The 21,309-nt window shown below is 41.9% G+C and overlaps 2 protein-coding genes across 4 annotated transcripts; both read right to left on the minus strand.

The window, feature by feature from the left end:
• Positions 1-745: 745 nt before the first annotated feature.
• Positions 746-14,141, minus strand: ccdc65 (coiled-coil domain containing 65). 3 transcript variants are annotated; one of them, XM_034196670.1, is made up of 10 exons: positions 14,117-14,141; positions 13,513-13,596; positions 12,749-12,923; positions 11,787-11,954; positions 7,345-7,514; positions 6,249-6,399; positions 2,984-3,142; positions 1,861-2,079; positions 1,507-1,623; positions 746-1,081 (listed from the first exon to the last, which is right to left on the minus strand). In XM_034196670.1, exons 3-10 carry the CDS (start codon positions 12,890-12,892, stop codon positions 782-784), a joined length of 1,428 nt encoding a protein of 475 aa, XP_034052561.1. In that variant the 5' UTR covers positions 12,893-12,923; positions 13,513-13,596; positions 14,117-14,141; the 3' UTR covers positions 746-781. The 3 variants fall into 3 exon arrangements, with proteins under 3 accessions (XP_034052561.1, XP_034052559.1, XP_034052560.1); XM_034196668.1 differs by having other exon boundaries at positions 1,507-1,662; positions 14,117-14,136; XM_034196669.1 differs by lacking the exon at positions 14,117-14,141 and having other exon boundaries at positions 1,507-1,662; positions 12,749-12,921; positions 13,513-13,574.
• A 4,147-nt stretch (positions 14,142-18,288) lies between these two features.
• Positions 18,289-20,754, minus strand: LOC117533053 (E3 ubiquitin-protein ligase TRIM39-like). Its single transcript, XM_034196671.1, has 2 exons — positions 20,615-20,754; positions 18,289-20,514 (listed from the first exon to the last, which is right to left on the minus strand). Exon 2 carries the CDS (start codon positions 20,495-20,497, stop codon positions 19,115-19,117), a length of 1,383 nt encoding a protein of 460 aa, XP_034052562.1. The 5' UTR covers positions 20,498-20,514; positions 20,615-20,754; the 3' UTR covers positions 18,289-19,114.
• Positions 20,755-21,309: the final 555 nt, after the last annotated feature.

Here is a 21,309-nt window from a genome sequence, read left to right on the forward strand (position 1 = left end):
GGTGTGTTTCCTCTAGGTGACGGTGTGTTTCCTCTAGATGACGGTGTTTCCTCTAGATGACGGTGTGTTTCCTCTAGATGACGGTGTGTTTCCTCTAGGTGACGGTGTGTTTCCTCTAGATGACGTGTGTTTCCTCTAGGTGACGGTGTGTTTCCTCTAGATGACGGTGTGTTTCCTCTAGGTGACGGTGTGTTTCCTCTAGGTGACGGTGTGTTTCCTCTAGGTGACGGTGTGTTTCCTCTAGGTGACGTGTGTTTCCTCTAGGTGACGGTGTGTTTCCTCTAGATGACGGTGTGTTTCCTCTAGGTGACGGTGTGTTTCCTCTAGGTGACGGTGTGTTTCCTCGATGACGAGGTGGTGGGGGCGCGGTAAGATTAATTGGATAGAAATTAGGGTCGATTATTTGGGTCAATAATTGATATCACGATTATTAAAAACGATTATCCATTTACTTTGAAAACATCCATTTATTGAAACAAATTTGAACAGTATGTTTTTAACAGTTGACCCTGAACTTGATTCAACTGAAAAAAATAATTTAAATTACGTTGTTTTCGTAATCGTTGCAAGCCAAAATCGTAATTGCGATTAAAATACGATTAATTGAGAAGCCCTAATAGAAATAGAAATGTGGTTGAACGCAGCTCTAAGAAATCACTTCCACAATAAATTCAGGGAAACTATTCGTAATATCTCAAGAAAGAGAACACAGTTATTAGAACGTGATGATATTCAGAAAACACAGTTTTGATAAACAGTTTTTATATAATCTCAGTCTCTGTCACAGCGCGTGTTTGGCGGCGTGGACGGCCTCGACGACGGTGTGTTTCCGCTCGTTGTCGGGGTGTTTCCTCTGGTTCTCGGGGTGTGTGGAGGTGGTGGGGGCGCGGTACACGCTGAGCAGAGGGTGGGCCTCCTCCAGGTCGTGGTCAGTGAGTGTCATGGCGTCCAGGTGCTGCCTCAGCAGGATCCTCAGCTGCTGGTTCTCTCCCATCAGAGCGTCTCTGTTCCTCCTCAGAGCTTCTCTCTGCAGCAGCGAGGTGTTCATGCTCAGCGTCACGTGACACAGCGCTGACATCTCCTGCAGACACAGAGGACAGTGAAGGCAACATTTCACCTTTTGATTAATCACTTTGTTTTTCAGAGGAAGTAAATCCACTCAATGTGTTTTTTCTTGATTATTCCAGTCGTTGAACTTTTGAAATGTATTTATGGATTATAGACTTTTGTTTAATGGAGAAACATCCAGAGAAACATCCAGAGAACCAATAACAAAGTCAGAACCCTAATTATTATTCAAAGTAGAGCTGGGCAATATGGAGAAAGTCAGATATCCCAATATTTCCCGTTGACCAGATAACCTTAATTACCTTTATTGTGTTGTGATAATACGGTAGGCTTTACTATTGATACCTACAATCATCAGTAATGTCGATTTAATGACTGAGTGGATAAAGGGAAATGTTGGAAAGGTTAAGATATCCTTAGCTCTGAATCACATCCTACCTTTCCTGGTTCCTTCCCTGGTTCCTTCCCTGGTTCCTCTGCCTCAGCTGCAGTCTCCTCCTGCCTCTGTTCCTCAGCAGGGATCAGTGAAGAGATGGTCCTCTGCTCGCTCTCCATCTTACGACACATTTCAGCCACTCGTAAGACCTTCTGACCCTGGATCAGCACAGAAATCAGTAATCGGGAAACCGTATCGTCTCACAGGGGGAAATGTATGCAAAGGAGAAAGTGCAGATAAAAAAAAAACATGTTTTGAAAGTGTCTTGCACACGAGAAGCTTGATCGCACAACATATATTTCAAGTTATGGGATAAGAATAGACAGCTGTGGACCGACAGGAAGTGAGACTGTTACCCTGGCGATGACCGCCTGCAGTTTCTTGACGGCTTGGTCGCTCTGCATGGTGACATCGGTCAGCTGTTTCCTCGCCACCGTCTGATTGGCTGTCAGATAGTCCCGCAGCACCTGAGTCTGGCTCCTCATCTGATCCCTGGCCTCCGTCAGCTCTCTCTCCACCGAGACGTTCTCCGTCCGGCTCGAGGTCAACTGCACCCGGAGGTTGATGACCAGTTCCTGAGAGAGGAGGAGACCACAGGTGTTACAGCATACAGTTATTCTATCAGAGCTTCAAAAGTAGCTAAACAAATCTTCACTTTATAAAAAAATAGGTATAGTAACAATGAAATACTGCTTAGCAGCAGGGCAAATCCCTCACAGACAGAAGACAAACAGACAACAAGTAAACAAATAAATAAATAGAAAACCAGTCAGCTAAAACTAAAATGTCAATAATAAACAAATGTCAGTACGGCAGCACCTCCCCTCCTCTCCTCCACACCTCCTCTCCTCCACCCCTCCACCCCTCCTCTCCTCCACCCCTCCTCTCCACCCCTCCTCTCCTCCTCTCCTCCACCCCTCCTCTCCTCCTCCCCTCCTCACCTCCTCTCCTCCTCTCCACCCCTCCTCCTCTCCTCCACCCCTCCACCCCTCCTCTCCCACCCCTCCTCTCCTCCTCTCCTCCACCCCTCCTCTCCTCCACCCCTCCACCCCTCCTCCCCTCCTCACCTCCTCTCCTCCTCTCCACCCCTCCTCCTCTCCTCCACCCCTCCACCCCTCCTCTCCTCCTCTCCTCCACCCCTCCACCCCTCCTCACCTCCTCTCCTCCTCTCCTCCACCCCTCCTCTCCTCCTCTCCTCCACCCCTCCTCTCCACCCCTCCTCAACCTCCTCTCCTCTCCTCCACCCCTCCTCTCCTCCACCCTCCACCCCTCCTCTCCTCCTCCCCTCCACCCCTCCTCACCTCCTCCACCCCTCCCCCCTCCCCCCTCCCCTCCACCCCTCCACCCCTCTTCTCCTCCACCCCTCCTCTCCTCCACCCCTCTTCTCCTCCTCTCCTCCACCCCAAGGGTTAAAGTAGAAATCAGAAATCCCTCTCAGAGTAACCCCCCCCCCCACATCATATCTGTGTGTTCCTCCACCTGCAGCCTCTTCACGTTCCTCACGTCGTCCTTCAGGCCCTGCTTCATGCAGTGCAGGAAGGGCAGGCTGTCCTCCTCAGAGCCCACCTCCACCGCCTTCTGGTTCTTCCTCTTCATCTGGTCCAGCCGCTCCGCGTCCTCCAGGCCCAGAGACTGCAGCTGAGCACAGACAGGAGGGTCACAGTCAGAGACAGGTGCGCTCACACACGCGGGGAAGTTGCTTTAGTGTACGATCGTGCAAACATAAACAACATTAGAGAGTAACTCGTAAGAGAAGAAGAAAAATGTAACTAATATATTTGAAAATATATTTAGCATTAAAAAAGATTAGAGACAATTATTTTCACCAAATGTTGTGCAAAACCCTCTTCTTCATGTCTCTTCTACATCAACATGTGTCCCCTCTTCTTCATGTCTCTTCTACATCAACATGTGTCCCCTCTTCTTCATGTCTCTTCTATATCAACATGTGTCCCCTCTTCTTCATGTCTCTTCTATATCAACATGTGTCCCCTCTTCTTCATGTCTCTTCTATATCAACATGTGTCCCCTCTTCTTCATGTCTCTTCTACATCAACATGTGTCCCCTCTTCTTCATGTCTCTTCTACATCAACATGTGTCCTCTCTTCTTCATGTCTCTTCTACATCAACATGTGTCCCCTCTTCTTCATGTCTCTTCTACATCAACATGTGTCCCCTCTTCTCCATGTCTCTTCTACATCAACATGTGTCCCCCCTTCTTCATGTCTCTTCTACATCAACATGTGTCCCCTCTTCTTCATGTCTCTTCTACATCAACATGTGTCCCCTCTTCTTCATGTCTCTTCTACATCAACATGTGTCCCCTCTTCTTCACGTCTCTTCTACATCAACATGTGTCCCCTCTTCTTCATGTCTCTTCTACATCAACACGTGTCCCCTCTTCTCCATGTCTCTTCTACATCAACATGTGTCCCCCCTTCTTCATGTCTCTTCTACATCAACATGTGTCCCCTCTTCTTCATGTCTCTTCTACATCAACATGTGTCCCCTCTTCTTCATGTCTCTTCTACATCAACATGTGTCCCCTCTTCTTTATGTCTCTTCTACATCAACATGTGTCCCCTCTTCTTCATGTCTCTTCTACATCAACATGTGTCGCCTCTTCTTCATGTCTCTTCTACATCAACATGTGTCCCCTCTTCTTCATGTGTCTTCTACATCAACATGTGTCCCCTCTTCTTCATGTCTCTTCTACATCAACATGTGTCCCCTCTTCTTCATGTCTCTTCTACATCAACATGTGTCCCCTCTTCTTCATGTCTCTTCTACATCAACATGTGTCCCCTCTGTGGAAAGAGACTCTGAAAGTTTCAGGAACAAAGATTCTCTCTCTTTTTGATCCATTTCTATAAAAACCTGTCTGAAAATGAGCTGATCAGATTTTGGCCACTTGATGATGTCATAGCGATGTGTTGTCTTGTGTAACCATTAGCCAATCAGCAACCAAGGTAACCCCCCCCCCCCCCCTTATCACCTGAATCTCCTCCTAGAGCACCTTTGAGTTCTTTGTAACCAAATGTCTCTCAGAGGGGCGTGGGGAGGGGCTCCTTATTTTCATCTAAAGTAACAGACAGAGAATCAGCACTTTGGAAACAGGGCTGAAACAGAGGGGATTATGGGTAATGCTGCAATGATCGGTTTGGTGGTTCAGCCAATCAGAGACAGGCTCTGTTTATATCTGAGACCTGTGATATATTGATGAAAAACAGTACAATAAAAATATACAAAAGACAATACAAACAAAAACTAAAACACTTAATACACTGAATAAATGACAACCTGCAGTGTGTTACAGAAATGCAGCTGTCTTTGATAATGACTATATTAACAGAGGTAAGATCAGGACAATTAAAGGTGGGGTAGGTAATTCACTTCAGAAACACTTTTTGTTATATTCCATGGAATGCTCTTAACATCCCGATAGCAATGAATATATTAAATGCTTTGACAATAAATACAAATATGTCATCTGTGGAAGCCGTGGCGCTGTAAAAAGCACGACCAATCATCTGAGCCGGCTAAAGTAACTGGATGGCCTACCTGCCTGTCAGCCTTCCATCTGTGCACAAACTCATCTCGTGCCCTCATTGGTCATCATCTGGTCTTCAACCTTCCTAAATTCTCCCACACCACTCCGCTCCTCCGCTCCCTTCACTGGCTTCCAGTAACTGCTAGAATCCACTTCAAGACACTGGTACTTGCTTACCATGCTGTGAATGGATCTGGCCCTTCATACATCCAGGACATGGTTAAACCGTACACCCCAGCGCGTGCACTACGCTCTGCATCAGCCAAACGACTCGCTGCGCCCTCGCTGCGAGGGGGACCCAAGTTCCCATCGGTAAAAACACGTGGGTTTGCTGTCCTGGCTCCAAGATGGTGGAATGAGCTCCCCATTGACATCAGGACAGCAGATAGCTTACACATCTTCCGGCGCAGACTGAAAATCATCTCTTTCGACTCCACTTCGAGCGTTAGAACTATTAACAAAGCACTTATATACTAATAAAGGACTGGCTTACCTAAAGCCAGTTGAGTAGCACTTGAAATGTTTGGCTCTATGAAACCTGATGTACTTATATGATTCTGTTTTCTTCAAGGTTGTGTCTTCCTGGTCGAATGTACTTATTGTAAGTCGCTTTGGATAAAAGCGTCAGCTAAATGCAATGTAATCTAATCTAATGTAATCATGTGTGCGTTCGTGTGTGTTGGAGGAGGGGCTCTGTAAGGAAGTCTGAAGGAAGGGGCAGATTTTTTTCGGGTGTGTACTTTCAAATTCTAGCGCACTCGAGCTGGTTTCTGCATTCTTACCTACCCCACCTTTAAAACAAATATAAATCAGACAAATATTTCCATTTTAAATAGTTTTGTCCCCACAATAAGAAGATTTAGATTATTCAAACTTCTCATGTCAAGACAGAGAAACATAATGTCAGAACTTGGATTTTGAATTAGTTTTCCAGCCTTAGAGAAGTGAGCCTTGATCTGTGTGCATGTTGGGTTTTCCTCCTCCTGTAGTGTGTCCCTAGGTTTAGGTGCATGTAAATGGTCTGCAAAGGCTAAAATCCCTGAGTTTCTCTGCCACACATATCTATATTCTTTCTACAAACTAAGAGTGGTCCTCTCAGACATCTGACTGAACCCAGACCAGGTTTTGTGGCAGATTACAATCTAGGTATTCTCTGACTGAAGCAGGTGAGAGAGGAGTGTTTCAGTGTTTACCCTCTCTTGATGAGCGCTGTGGTACGCTGCGATGCTGTCGATGTACAGTTTGTGGATTTCCAACATCACTGTTTTGTGTTTCTGCTCCACAGCGAACGACGTGTCCTTCAGATCATCCTGCTTCTGCTTTGCGTTTGACAACATCTGCTCCCTGGAAGAAACAGACAGTACCGTACTTTAAAGCAAGGAATCTGTCTGTCTGAATGTGTGTCTGTACACAGGGTTGGGAGGGTCAATGTAATCCTTTACGATTACTAGTTACCTGTAGAAAATGTAATCTGATTTATTTAAAGGAAAACCTGCCTTTTATTAAGCTTATTCAGGCAGTAGCATTACCACCAGCAGTGAAACACACTACTTATAAACACTTTACACAACAAAATTAGTCGAATAAAATAAAAACGAAAAAGTACATAGGGTGTAGGAGCCATTTTGTGGGTGATGTTGGTGTGTCAGTTTATTTGAGTTATATGTATAGTGCAATATTATTTTGAACACTTGGTGGTGGGGTTTAGCTGCACCGGGTGTATATAAGGAGGTCATAGGTGACAGGAGAGAGAGGGACACAGAAGGAGAGAGCATACCGATTCCAGCAGCCCGGCAGATGCTCATCACAACAACTAGAACTGTACAATTAACCCTGGTATGTAAAGCTGAATAAACAACATTATAAACTTCAACAAAGGACCGGAAATCATCTGTTTGTGTCTGCGTCTGGATCACTCTTCAGCCCTTCTGTGAAGTAACGGCAAAAATATATAGGACATAGGAACAGGAAATTGCCATTACATAGGGGTTGTTTGAAATGACAAATATCTATGTATCTATGTACTTAAACACACACACACACACACACACAAAAACACATATATACATATTCACACATACCTACATACATATACATACACACATATATGCACATACAAACACACACATACATTCAGACGGTGTATAGAAGCACAGCCAAACAAGAGATGGTCGTCTTTGGGATATGTAATTTCTCCACTTTTTACTTCTTACGCCTCTGCTGAGGGCCAATGGGAGGGTAAGCGTTAGACACAGAGTTGACCTTTAACCTCAGGCTGGGCACACTGACCTGTCGGAGCTGAACCTGGAGGTGAGCTGCTGCAGGACGCTCTCCCACTGCTGCTGCTCCACCTCCAGCTGCTGGTGCTGCTGCGCCCACAGCTGCTCCAGGTGCTGCAGGTGGACGCGCCGCACCTGAGCCGACTGACGCTCCGCAGCCTGGAGGTCGCGCTCCAGGGTCTGAGGCACAGAGACAGAGACAGGAAGTGGGGGGGGGGAGGAGAGGAGTACAGATACTTCGTTACTGTACTTAAAGGTCACCTATTATGCAAAATCCACTTCTTCATGTCTCTTCTACATCACCATGTGTCCCCTCTTCTTCATGTCTCTTCTACATCAACATAATACACAAATACCTGTACTTTCTACTTCTTACATGTTGAACTCAAATACCTGTACTTTCTACTTCTTACATGTTGAACACTAATACCTGTACTTTCTACTTCTTACATGTTGAACACAAATACCTGTACTTTCTACTTCTTACATGTTGAACACAAATACCTGTACTTTCTACTTCTTACATGTTGAACCCAAATACCTGAACTTTCTACTTCTTACATGTTGAACCCAAATACCTGTACTTTCTACTTCTTACATGTTGAACACAAATACCTGTACTTTCTACTTCTTACATGTTGAACCCAAATACCTGAACTTTCTACTTCTTACATGTTGAACCCAAATACCTGTACTTTCTACTTCTTACATGTTGAACTCAAATACCTGTACTTTCTACTTCTTACATGTTGAACCCAAATACCTGTACTTTCTACTTCTTACATGTTGAACCCAAATACCTGTACTTTCTACTTCTTACATGTTGAACTCAAATACCTGTACTTTCTACTTCTTACATGTTGAACCCAAATACCTGTACTTTCTACTTCTTACATGTTGAACACAAATACCTGTACTTTCTACTTCTCACATGTTGAACACAAATACCTGTACTTTCTACTTCTTACATGTTGAACCCAAATACCTGTACTTTCTACTTCTTACATGTTGAACCCAAATACCTGTACTTTCTACTTCTTACATGTTGAACTCAAATACCTGTACTTTCTACTTCTTACATGTTGAACCCAAATACCTGTACTTTCTACTTCTCACATGTTGAACACAAATACCTGTACTTTCTACTTCTTACATGTTGAACCCAAATACCTGTACTTTCTACTTCTTACATGTTGAACACAAATACCTGTACTTTCTACTTCTTACATGTTGAACCCAAATACCTGTACTTTCTACTTCTTACATGTTGAACTCAAATACCTGTACTTTCTACTTCTTACATGTTGAACCCAAATACCTGTACTTTCTACTTCTTACATGTTGAACTCAAATACCTGTACTTTCTACTTCTTACATGTTGAACACAAATACCTGTACTTTCTACTTCTTACATGTTGAACTCAAATACCTGTACTTTCTACTTCTTACATGTTGAACACAAATACCTGAACTTTCTACTTCTTACATGTTGAACCCAAATACCTGTACTTTCTACTTCTTACATGTTGAACTCAAATACCTGTACTTTCTACTTCTTACATGTTGAACACAAATACCTGAACTTTCTACTTCTTACATGTTGAACACAAATACCTGTACTTTCTACTTCTTACATGTTGAACACAAATACCTGTACTTTCTACTTCTTACATGTTGAACTCAAATACCTGTACTTTCTACTTCTTACATGTTGAACACAAATACCTGAACTTTCTACTTCTTACATGTTGAACACAAATACCTGTACTTTCTACTTCTTACATGTTGAACCCAAATACCTGTACTTTCTACTTCTTACATGTTGAACTCAAATACCTGTACTTTCTACTTCTTACATGTTGAACCCAAATACCTGTACTTTCTACTTCTTACATGTTGAACTCAAATACCTGTACTTTCTACTTCTTACATGTTGAACACAAATACCTGTACTTTCTACTTCTTACATGTTGAACTCAAATACCTGTACTTTCTACTTCTTACATGTTGAACACAAATACCTGAACTTTCTACTTCTTACATGTTGAACCCAAATACCTGTACTTTCTACTTCTCACATGTTGAACTCAAATACCTGTACTTTCTACTTCTTACATGTTGAACACAAATACCTGTACTTTCTACTTCTTACATGTTGAACACAAATACCTGTACTTTCTACTTCTTACATGTTAAACTCAAATACCTGTACTTTCTACTTCTTACATGTTGAACTCAAATACCTGTACTTTCTACTTCTTACATGTTGAACTCAAATACCTGTACTTTCTACTTCTCTCATTTCCCAAACAGCTGGTTCCTTTAGTCCAGGCATCCTCAAACTACGGACTCCGGTCCGGATCCGGACCGAACCACCACTGTCTCCGGACTCTGAGCAAATTATACTTTTCATATGTATTATCTCTCTGTATTATATGTGAGACATCGCCACAACGCATTCGCAACGAGTCAAAATTCTCCGCTATGTCCACTGCAAACAGCGCTCTGCATGTCTGACTGTTCCACTGTGTTCCACCTGTGTGTGTCAACGCTTTGGTCCAATCACATTCAGCATCCAGTCAGCGTTTTTTCCCCCCAAACAATCTGCGAATCAGAGGCACAGTAGGGCGGGTCTTCGCGGACTACGGGTGGGAAAAATGTGTGTGTCTCTTTCAACCTGTCTAAGTCAGAGCGAGAATTAAAAAAAAAAAATTCAGAGCGAGAGTTAACAGCTCATCTAGTTCCATCTGTACTGTAGCTAGTAGCCTAGTTTCACCTACTGGGGTGGCAACTGACACCCTAAAAATAGGCCTTGCCACCCCAGCTGCCACCCCAGTTGGCAGCTTTGTTTTGAAAGAAAAGTTGTGGCTCATCGGACATTTATGAGAGAAAGTCTCTAATGTCCGAGTGCAAGTGAATGCAGCACAAGATGCACGTCATGTAACCCCTCCCCCGGTCCTGGCGCGAGCGTGGACATACGATTGGCGGCCATTTCATTTTGAACTGGACGGCGCAAAACGAGAAGCATTCGGACCCAAGCGCTGAAGGAATGAGGTATTTGCGGTCTACACTGACAGAGAAGAGACTGTCAGTTTGGCTGTACTCAGCATTGAATGAAAACGCACTAAAGCTGTTGATCTTAATACGTTGTGAGGCGTTTTGCTGAACAAAATGGTAATCGCCGCATTCAGCTGTAATATACATGCCAACTTGATGCTCTGCTCACGGATGAGCATACACAACTATTAAGATGATGACCTTACGTGTGTAAATATATTTTTTTCTTTGAGGGGGTCTGCCCCCAAAAAACTGTTTTAAGTCCTGAGAAAGTCAAATCAGACGGTGTGTAAAACTACACTGCCCAGCCAACAGAAAGTAACCACTTTGATTGAACTAGGCCAGTAGGTAAGGACTTTCCACTGGATAATAACTGCAGTATAAAAGAATGCATGACTGAAGTGATGGCGACCATGTTGAAGGCAAACAAAAAGAGGAAATAACAGGCCAAATCAAGCAAATCCCCTCAGATTCCACAGCAACCAGAAGAACATAAATACTGGCTGGTGATTTGATTCATCAGCTTTGTGATGGAATAAAAAATGCACAGTGCATTTCCTTAGCTGTGGGTGAGTCCACTGACACCACTGACAATGCTCAGTTGCTGGTGTTTGTGAGTTGTTATGATGAGGCAAAGGGGGAGTTTGTTGAAGATGTGTTGGGCCTGACGAACCTCAGTGGACAGACAAGGGGGAATACATTTATAAAGCAATAATGGGAATTCTGAATGAAAGAGGGTGCAGCTGCCTTTATTCATAACTGTGCAGCTCTTACACTGCGACTCTGAGGGGTCAAGCACAGACACAATAACAATGAAAACTGCTGCATACAGATTATTTTTGTTTTTGCAACCTCGTGTTAAGAATCTTGTTGCAATTGTTTAAAAGTTTGAATGACCGTAATAAACGGACCTTTGTCTTATTGAAACATTTATTTTGGACCTTTAAGATTTGTATTTGAGTACCCCTGCTTTAGTCTGAATGTGTGTTTGGTGCGTGATCATTATTCTTTAGAGTCATTGCGTGCCTATTGATTTGAACACGATCCGTGTATCCATCATTTCCTGGTCTTCTCTAAAGAAGAGGGACCAATGGAAACGTTGTCATGTTGCCGTTGTTCAGCATGGAAACATTCATTAGCAAACAATGACATTATTGTTCTATTAATATAAAGGGAGGTCAGGTACTCTTTAAAGCAGCTGCTAGCTATGGGTACTTTTTACTGAAGTACATTTCAAAGCCTCTTTACTTTGACTTGAGTAAAGAAGTTTAGTCAGTACTTCTACTTTTACCAGAGTATTTTTAAACACAAGTATCTGAACTTCTACTTGAGTAAAGGATGTGTGTACTTTTGCCATCTCTGACAGGAAGTGAGGTCATGAGGAGGGCGTCTCACCTTGACGACGCTGTCCAGGCCGTCCAGCTGCCTCTCAAACGTTTGGCTGAGCACCGTCAGGTCTTTCCGCAGCTCGGAGGCTCGAGTCTGACGCAGGACGGACCTCCAGCCCTCGTTCAGCTTCAGGAGGTTCACCGCCGCGTTCCTCTCCTCCTTCTGCAGCTTGTCCTGATCACCAGACAGAAAACAAGGTGTTTAGATATCTAAGGATGCGACTCTGACTACTTTTAAATCCAGGCTGAAGACTTTTCTTTTTGCCGCTGCTTTTAATTGAACTATTCACATCTCACACTGCACTGCCGGATTTTAGCTTTGAGCTCATTTCCATCTGCAGTCCCTCACATAAAACATTTAAGAACATGACAATTATACACATATCAACAAATAAATACATGATATGCAAAAAGTGCAAAAGAGCAAGAGCAGCATACACAAGTATTTATGACATGGTAATACACTATAGCAGCTACGACATGTAAAGTGCAGAGAAGACACAAGAGATACATAAAGTGCAAGAGGAGATACCCCTGTGTTAAAGTGCATTTAGCGGTGATTGCACGTCTGGTTGTTTCTCATCCATTCTTTGAGTTGACCTTTGAAGCTATTGAGAGTGGGACGATCCCGTATCTCAGTTGGGAGGCTATTCCACAACGAGCTGCCTTTAACGGAGAGGACATTTTGTCCAAAAGTGGTCCGTCTGCAGTGGACTTCACAGTCTCCTCTGGTTTCTGACCTAGTGCAGCGTCCAGTGTGTTTTTTGTGGATGAATTTGTATGTACATCTCCATGTATGTTATATATTTGTGGAATAAATAAAATGTTCAACAAAAAAAGTTACATTTTGCGTTACACTACATACATTTTCCAATCCTTCTTTTTGAGTTTATGAACTAAAGTGAGTTCTAATTATTCTAATAACTCTGAACATTGAGTGATTAATAAATAGGAATATAAATGAGTTACCTTCAGGAACAGGGTGAGGACCTCCTCCTTCTTCCGGTTCATCTCCTCCTCAGCCTGAGCTCTCTGCTGCAGGAACATCAGCCTCTCCTCCTCCGTCTTTCCTACAGCTTTTCCTGCTCCACCTTTCTTGGCTTTCTTCGGCATGATTACTCTTCTTCTTCCTCCTCTTCCTCCTCTGGTTCAGCAGTAAGGGATTATGTGTGAAACAGGGGCAGTGAGGGAGTCACTCATTCTTCAAACAATAATACATAAGACTCAACCTTGAAGTGATGAACACATGAATGTATACACAATTATAATACAATAACATGACTTGTGATATTCTGCAATGGGCCTTCTGCATAAGGTGTTTTGGTAGTTTAAGTAGCCTACATTTTGATCCTAATAATAACAACAACAACAACATAGAACAAATTAAAACAGAGAACAATACATTCACTTCAGGTCAAATGTTAAAACCTTTTTTCACACATGGAGCATAAAAACATGTCAAGGGACATAAGGAGGTAATATACTTATATTTTGAATGTAGGACATGTACAATCTCCACTGTTGTTTTGGTACTTACCATTAGCATTAGCTAGCCTAGCCTTAAAAACAATGCTAATTTAGCCAAGGTGAGCTAAAGTAAAAACAGTCTTTATCGTCTCCCTTTGACGTAAATGTAACACCCAAGACAAAACGTTGATCAGGCTTTAATAGCGTCACCTTGTGTAGAACACATAGCCTGTATAAAATAGGTTAAATTAATAACGTAAACTTACTTTAGGGATCAAGTTGTCGGACTTTATTTACGCTGCAACCGTCAGTGGTGTGTGTGTGTTTGAGATCCGTCTCCATGGCAACAGCTACAGAGAGAGACAGACGAGTGGACATTTTGGTCTAAAACCAACTTTAAGATCAAATTAATAAAATACAAATGTGTTTAGCCCCGAGGGAATGTGTAGTGCCCCATATTCTGCGAATATAAAACAGTTTAAGACAATAAGGAGGAAAATCCAAAATATATAGACAACACCATAGTTTTTGATATTTTTGGAATCAATTTGATTGTGTTGATGCTTAGGCATAGGCTACATTACAATATTACATTGCATTTAGCTGACGCCTTTATACAAAGTGATTTACAATTACCATACAGGGACATTCTCCCTGGAGTAACTGAGGGCTAAGTGCCTTACTCAAGGGCATATTAGTGGTGGTGTTCCAGTCGGGATTTGAGCTCGCAACCTTCCGATCTTCAGCCCACCTCACTATCCAATATTAGACCACCACTACCCTACCTATACATTTTAGATATGATAATTTCCTGTGAGTTTTGGAAGTGTAAACTCAGTTTCTTTACTACAGTCATTCTATAATAAGTACCGCGGTGAAGTTTTAGGTTGGATATTCGACGGGGAGATCTTCTCCGGGAAACGAGGCTTTCACTTAGGGACCATCAAAAAATGACTTTTACAATTACACAAGAAAAATGTTCTTTTTAATAAATCGACAGCTTCCCGATCGTGTGAATGTGAAGCAAATTCAGAGCATACATTTATTGAACACACCTCTTTTATTGCATTTTAATACTTTAAATAGGTTTGATTAATATTTTGATGGAAACATTTGCATATTTCTTCAATAACTGCTTGGTCATGTGACATAACTCAAAATCAGTGCTGGATCAAATAACTACATTTGTCTGCATAGGACACACCTCTTTTTATTGCATTTTAATACTCTAAATAGTTTTTATATTAATATTTGTATGGGGAAATTAGCATATTGCTTCAATACCTTCCAGGTCATGTGACCTAATCACTCAAAATCAGTGCTGGGTCAAATAACTACACTTAGGACACACCTCTTTTTATTGTATTTTAATACTCTAAATATTTTATATTCAGATCTTTATCGGAAAATGAGCATATTGCTTCAATAATTTCCAGGTCATCAAAATGCACTTTGTGATGTCTTTTATACATAAATATGTGTCCCCGGTGTGTCGGGGAACTCAGGCAGCGTCAGAAAATAAAACCCTCTCTCTTTTCCTCTGTACCCAAATCTTTTAAAAATAGGGGTACAACGAGCAGATACAGATTTGCTGCGGATCTGACGTCAAATCGGCAGCGGACCCACAGAAAATTGCTATCAGAAATGCCTGACGTGTTTTGGACGTAATCTCGTCTTTGTTTACATTAGCAAGCCTTGCTAACACTCAGAGCTAACCTGTGCTGGAGAGCATATGTGTTTAAAAAGCAGGAAATAAAAAAAGGGACTCACCTTGTGATAAACCCGCAAGAGAAAAAGCATTTGAGCTCCATACTGTTTCAGAAATAATCCTTGACCTGGTTTAAACAGGATGGCGTTTTATCACAGCAGAATTTAACTTTATCTCCGGTAGGATTCTGATCAGGCATTAGCTCCGCCTCCTCTTTTTTGTCAAGCTAAGGACCCAAAATCCGCGTTTCTCTAACAGGGCTGCAAAAGAGGGGTGTGAGTAGTATGAGGCATGGCTACAAAATGGGTGAACTGTTTGGTATTTTAAGCAAAAAACTTCACAGACATGTTTTGTATAGGTATGGCCCTACAATATATGTTTCCAATATAGCATAATAGGTCCACTTTAATTTACATCAGAATCAGAAATTATTATTATTATTTTTTATAATTATTCTTATTTTTTAATAATGGGACACAGGGTTCGGTCCGGATTGATTTGCAGTTCTGACCGGATCCGGACCTGCCTCTCTGCCTCTCTGCCTCTCTGCCTCTCTGCCTCTCTCCCTCGCTCGCTCCCACGCTCACTCGCATTTTGGCTGTGAGCTGCGGGCGCCAGATAAGCAAACATTCCCCATTTTCATCACTTACAGCGTACAGGGCAAATGAAACGTGTAACCGGGGTGAAAAGGGTGTTACATTTACTTAATTATGAATATCGTTACATCAGAGCCGACATTTAGGATGAGCACCCAGAGGGCTGCCGCTTGCGGACAGGAAAGGCAGCCAACTGCTTGGGGCCCCAGACCAGTAGGGGTCCCCCGAGGGGGGACACATCTTTAAAACGACATCAGTGTCGTTTTTTGTTGTTGTTTTTTTAATGCAAAATTCAGAACAACAAATTATACAAAAAATACAATTAAACATCATACATTGCCATAAGCCTTCATCAAATTCAGTTAATCTACAATAGTGGGGGCCCCATTATTGTAGATGAACTGAATTTGAGTGAGTCAGTGCGCAACGTTTGCAATGACAGACAGTAGGAGACCTCCCTAATGGGGGCCCCACCTTATCCAGGCTCACTCCGGTCAGTATCGTAAATCGCGTGCATGATTGTTTACAAAATAATCCTGATGACAAGGAAAGGCTCTGAAAAATGAAGATAAATTATCTTTCTGGAGGCGAAAAAAGGAAGAAGAAAAAAGATGAAGATGAGAGAAAAAAACAAGACAGTGTTGAGTTGAGTAGATAACGATGAAATACTAAATAACTAAATGTTGCTAGTTGCTAGTTACTAGATCCTGGGATGGATACACTTGAATTACGTAGCTTCCACTAGAATCAAATTATTTATTTTGTTTACTTAATTACTTACTTGTTTACGTTTCCCTTCTTAAGATGTTTTTGATAACCTTAAGATGTTTTTCATAACATCGTTAGAACATTATGCCCTACTGTTCTTAAAATTCGTTTGTATACGTCCTATTCATTGTCTCAATGCGCTCATACATCTTAAGAAGGTTATCACCAAACATGTTAAGAATGTTTTTAGAGAACGTTATCCTACCTTTCAGAAGAACATTCTGGGAACCAAAATAAAACGTCCCGCTGAAAACATAGAACAATGAAAGGTAACATTCTCAGAATTGTTTGAGAACCAAACATGTCTAGCTGGGAACTCACACATGCCACCGCAAACATGCAATATCTGCTTACAGCTTATCATGAATTACGTGCGTGTTTATTTTTTTCAAAAGGAAAATGTGGTGTGATTTTTTAAAACATCCTTTTCAAACAAAAGTTTGTTTTTTAAAGCGCTCTAGAAATAAATCTGACGTTGACCATGACCGTGTTAATATTTGCCATCACAGGAACGTTTTATTAAAAAAAATAACATCCTGAAAACATTTTCAGAATGTTTCTTGGAGAATGTTCTTCTTTGGTTATCAGGTAACATTGAGGGAACGTTTTATAAAGAACATCTTTAATGTGTTACCCAACAACGTCCAAAACACATCCTTATAATGTTGCAGGCAAAACGTTCCACCTTTGTTAACATATCACATTATGCAGTGCTTCTCAAAGTGTGGTCCGCGGACCACTGGTGGTCTGTGAGCGCCCCCTAGTGGTCCGTGAGTTTATTGGTAAAATTTCACATTTTTAATTAATTAATTAATTAATTAAAGTTTTCCGCACTCTCGCGGGAATATCTCCGCAATGGAGCGAGCTTAAGTTTCACTTTCGATTGCATGATATAGCCCAGATAAACACCTTCATCACACATGTTGCCACTTGTTTGTACCATTTTCAGGCGATTTGTAAAAAACGATGTGTTTTTGGATATTTGTGGAGTTAGGTGGTCCGCGAGTGTTTTTTTATTGGTTAAGTGGTCCTTGGTATGAAAAAGTTTGAGAAACACTGCATGAAAGGAACGTTTTATAAAACACTTTCTGTCATCTCAGACCTCAATAACATCCTGAAAACATCCTCTGAATGTTGCAGTTAAAACGTTATGTCTTAGTTAACCTTAAACCTTATTTGAAATAATAAACATCCTTAAAACGTTTCTTTAAAACATTATTAGAACCTGTAGGTAATGTTAGCCAAAGTTGTAGGAACGTTCCCCGCTAGCTGGGATACTTGTTCTGAACCACACTTTCTTTTTCCAATATATATGTTGTACTGATTTGTATGAATGCTGCATAATATCACCAGTAACTATTAAAGAATATCATAACACAGTATGTGTGTGTGTGTGTGTGTGTGTGTGTGTGTGTGTGTGTGTGTGTGTGTGTGTGTTGTGTTCATACAGTCTGATTGTTCTGATGCACTCAGGTTTACTCACCTACAGAAAAAGGACCCTCTGCTCTACATGACCTACAAATAATAATCAGAGTAATAATGGTAAAGTATTTTCTAACTTAAATTGAAATAGACCAGTTAAGTTTTAAATTAATTAAACAAAGGTTTTGTGTGATTATTTTCTTCTTTTAGATCAGTTTTAAAACACGGCAGCCACACATAACAATAAAGCAAGCACACAAAGAAAACGTACACACAGATGTTAATCATTTAATATTTATTTTCAAAATTAACTATCTAAATGTACATTAAAACAATTATAAAATATACTAGAAAATTAAATAACCAAAATAATAAAAACACTTTTTTTAATACATTTTAATGTATTTTTTTATAATACAATAACATAATAAAAACAAACTTGAAAAAGAATATATAATAGCAATTTAAAATAAAGATAATTACAAATACAACATGTTTTAAAAAGAAATAACACATACAAATATATATATATAACACAAGAAGGTGATACAAATTAATGTAATTACTAAATAATTTTTTTTATTCAAAATTAACAAAAGAAAAGACCATCAAAACTAATTATAACAATAACATAAAAAAACGAATAAATGCTATTTTTTATAAACCCAAAGCATTTTCTTCATAACTTCAAAGAAATGTATTATTGTAGTATAACCAGCAGGGGGAGTCAGGGGCGGATCTACCGGGGTGGCATGGGGTGGCAACTGCCACCCTAAAAAATAGCCTTGCCACCCCAGCTGCCATCCCAGTAGGTAGCTTTGTTTTGCAATAAAAGTTGTGGCTCATCGGACATTTATGAGAGAAAATCCCTAATGTCCGAGTGCAAGTGAATGCAGCACAAGACGCTGAAAACGTTTTAAGAATAGTAGGGCATAATGTTCGAACAATATTATCAAAAACATCTGAAGAAGGTCATCACAAAATATTTTAAGAATGTTGTTAGAGAACGCTATCCTACCCTTCAGAAGAACATTCTGGAAACCAAAAGAAAACTTCCCGCTGAAAACATTCCTGGAAGAGTGAATGTTAACAACAAACATTTCTAGCTGGGTATGAATTAAATGTAATAATTATAACATTAACCCTGATTTCACCTCACCACCGCTAGGTGTGTTTTGGGGGGGTACCTGGATCCCACTCTCAGTGAGGGAGCAGCAATCTGATTGGCTGACGTCGAGAGAAGTGAACGTGATGGAGAATATGGTTTAACCGAGGCCTGGATGTAAGAAGGAGCTGATCCTTATACAGACCCAGAAAGATACACACGCCTGCTTTAAGAGATAAACATCATAGGTATAATGATCCTGTTTATCTCTACCTTCTCTGATCCACTGTCACACACACCTTCAGTGGTAATATGTTCACTACACCCACAGTGCCAATGTATGGAAACATCCTCTCAGTGAAAGTGTGTGTGAAGGTGTGTATGTGTGTGTTAGTGTCAGGATCAGAGAACGACAACTTTCCTCTGTTCCAGTCCAGATTAACTCTGACCCTCTGGAGCTTCTTCTTCAGGCGGAGAGCAGTTTCTGGAACTGATGGTGACCATGCTGAGTATTTACCTTTACAGAAACATATTCTCCATAATCCAGACAGTATGACTCCCTTCCTCTGGACAGACTCTGCTAACACACCCAGAAACCAGAATGTACTGCCTGTAACCTGGACATCCCAGCTGTGAGTCCCTGAGTTAAAGCCCTCAGAGCCCATGACAGAGGGGTATTTATCAAACCTCTCTGGATTATTAGGAAGTCTCCATCCTCCTTGTCTCACTCTGGTCAGATCTTCAGACAGGATGAGTCTTGGATGAGCAGTGTTTGGGTCCAGGATGAGAGGAGAGTAGGACACCATGTTCTTCATCTTGCTCCAGATGTTGAAGCTGAGGTTGCCCAGGTGTTTGGCCTGGTCTATCAGAGCTCCTGAGGGCAGCTGTGGGTCCTCCAGCAGGGGGCGCTGCAGCCTCTCCACTACAGCCTTGCAGTTGAGCAGGAAGGAGACGTCTTCAGCTCTCAGCTCCTCCTCTGTGGCTCTGACTGTGTGTGAAATAGCTGCTATCTCTCTGCTCATAGCCACCATCTTCTCCTCCATCATCCTCCTCTTCTGCCCCTCTTCCTTCCTCAGTGCAGCCATCCTGGCCTCCTCTTCCTCTTCTAGAAACTGGTGAAGCTTCTTAAACTGCTCCTTAATCTGCGTCTCTGTGTGTTGAGCCTGGACCTTCATGTGTCCTGCTGTTTGATCAAACTTCACTTTAACTTCTTCAAAGAGCTTCAGTTTCTTCTTTAAGGGATGCAGAGCTTTCTGGAGCTCCTCTCTGAGATCCTGAGCAGCTTCATCCATGGGTCTGAATCTGTGGTTTTTGTGTGTTCTTGAATCTCTGCAGACGAGACACACTGGCTGCTGATGGTCCAGACAGAAGAGTCTGAGCTTCTCAGAGTGCAGACTGCAGAGAGCCTCTGGAGATCTCTGACCTCTCTCCAGTGAGAAGGCCTCACACAGGTTCTTTAAAGACAGATTACGAGGGGGATTTATACTTGAAGATGTTCTCCTACAAACTGGACAATCCTTTACTTCTTTCCTCGTCCACCAGGTCTGCAGACAGGCTTTACAGAAGCTGTGGCAGCAGGACAGGATGACAGGATCTCTAAAGACGTCCTTACAGACCGGACAGCAGAGATCTTCCTCTAACCTGGAAGCCATGTTGTCTCTGAGTGAAGCTGAAACACAGCAGACAGGAAGTTCAGTCAGTCACGGCTCCCCTCCCCCTCCTCTACTGACTTCACTGAAATTCACTTTGAGTGATGTTTGGAGACTCACCTTCAGGGGGTGGAGGGTCCGCAGGTTGACGCAGCAGGGTTGTAGTTTCCACTTTTCTCTCCTGTAGCTGAACTCAGAGGAAGTTGTTAGTTTGGTCTGAAGGTGAATCTGATCGTCTGTCTTTCAGTCCGTCTGTCTCTTTGCAGTGAGGAAGAAGAACAAACTGTTTCCTGGTTTCACTTCTCAGTGAGGGAGGAGCTCTGTCTGACTTCCTCTGCTGAACTCTGTTTCCTCTCATGTAACTCAGGGGGTGTCTCAGTCCAAAGGGCGGATTCATGGTATAAAGGTTGTAGTGGAGGAGTTATAAGTATGTGGCACATCTGTTTAAAAATGTGAACCCATTTAACTCTAGGAAACTGTCCCCACCAAAACTGAATGATATTCCAGGCATTTATCAAACCATGACGTTATGGAACATTAACTCTTTTAAAGAAATGTGTTCAGTGCAATAAAATACAAGACTCCTTTAAGATTAAGATTCAGATCACTTTGTTGATTCAGTTCTTCACTCTTACCCCTTTCACACCAAGGCTTTTCCCGTTCTAGCTCCGTGCTGGAGCTCTTCTGGTTCAGAACCGGTTTTTCTTTGCAGCTCCCGTTTTGTTCACACCGCTCAGAGCCCGACTGGTGCTGCCGTTTCAGTGGTTTCTCTGGTTTGAAATGGGTGATGTTTGCATAGCAACCGAAGCTAAACT

This window comes from Gymnodraco acuticeps, unplaced genomic scaffold, assembly GCF_902827175.1.
Source record: "Gymnodraco acuticeps unplaced genomic scaffold, fGymAcu1.1, whole genome shotgun sequence".
In the NCBI taxonomy this organism is placed as follows: domain Eukaryota; kingdom Metazoa; phylum Chordata; class Actinopteri; order Perciformes; family Bathydraconidae; genus Gymnodraco; species Gymnodraco acuticeps.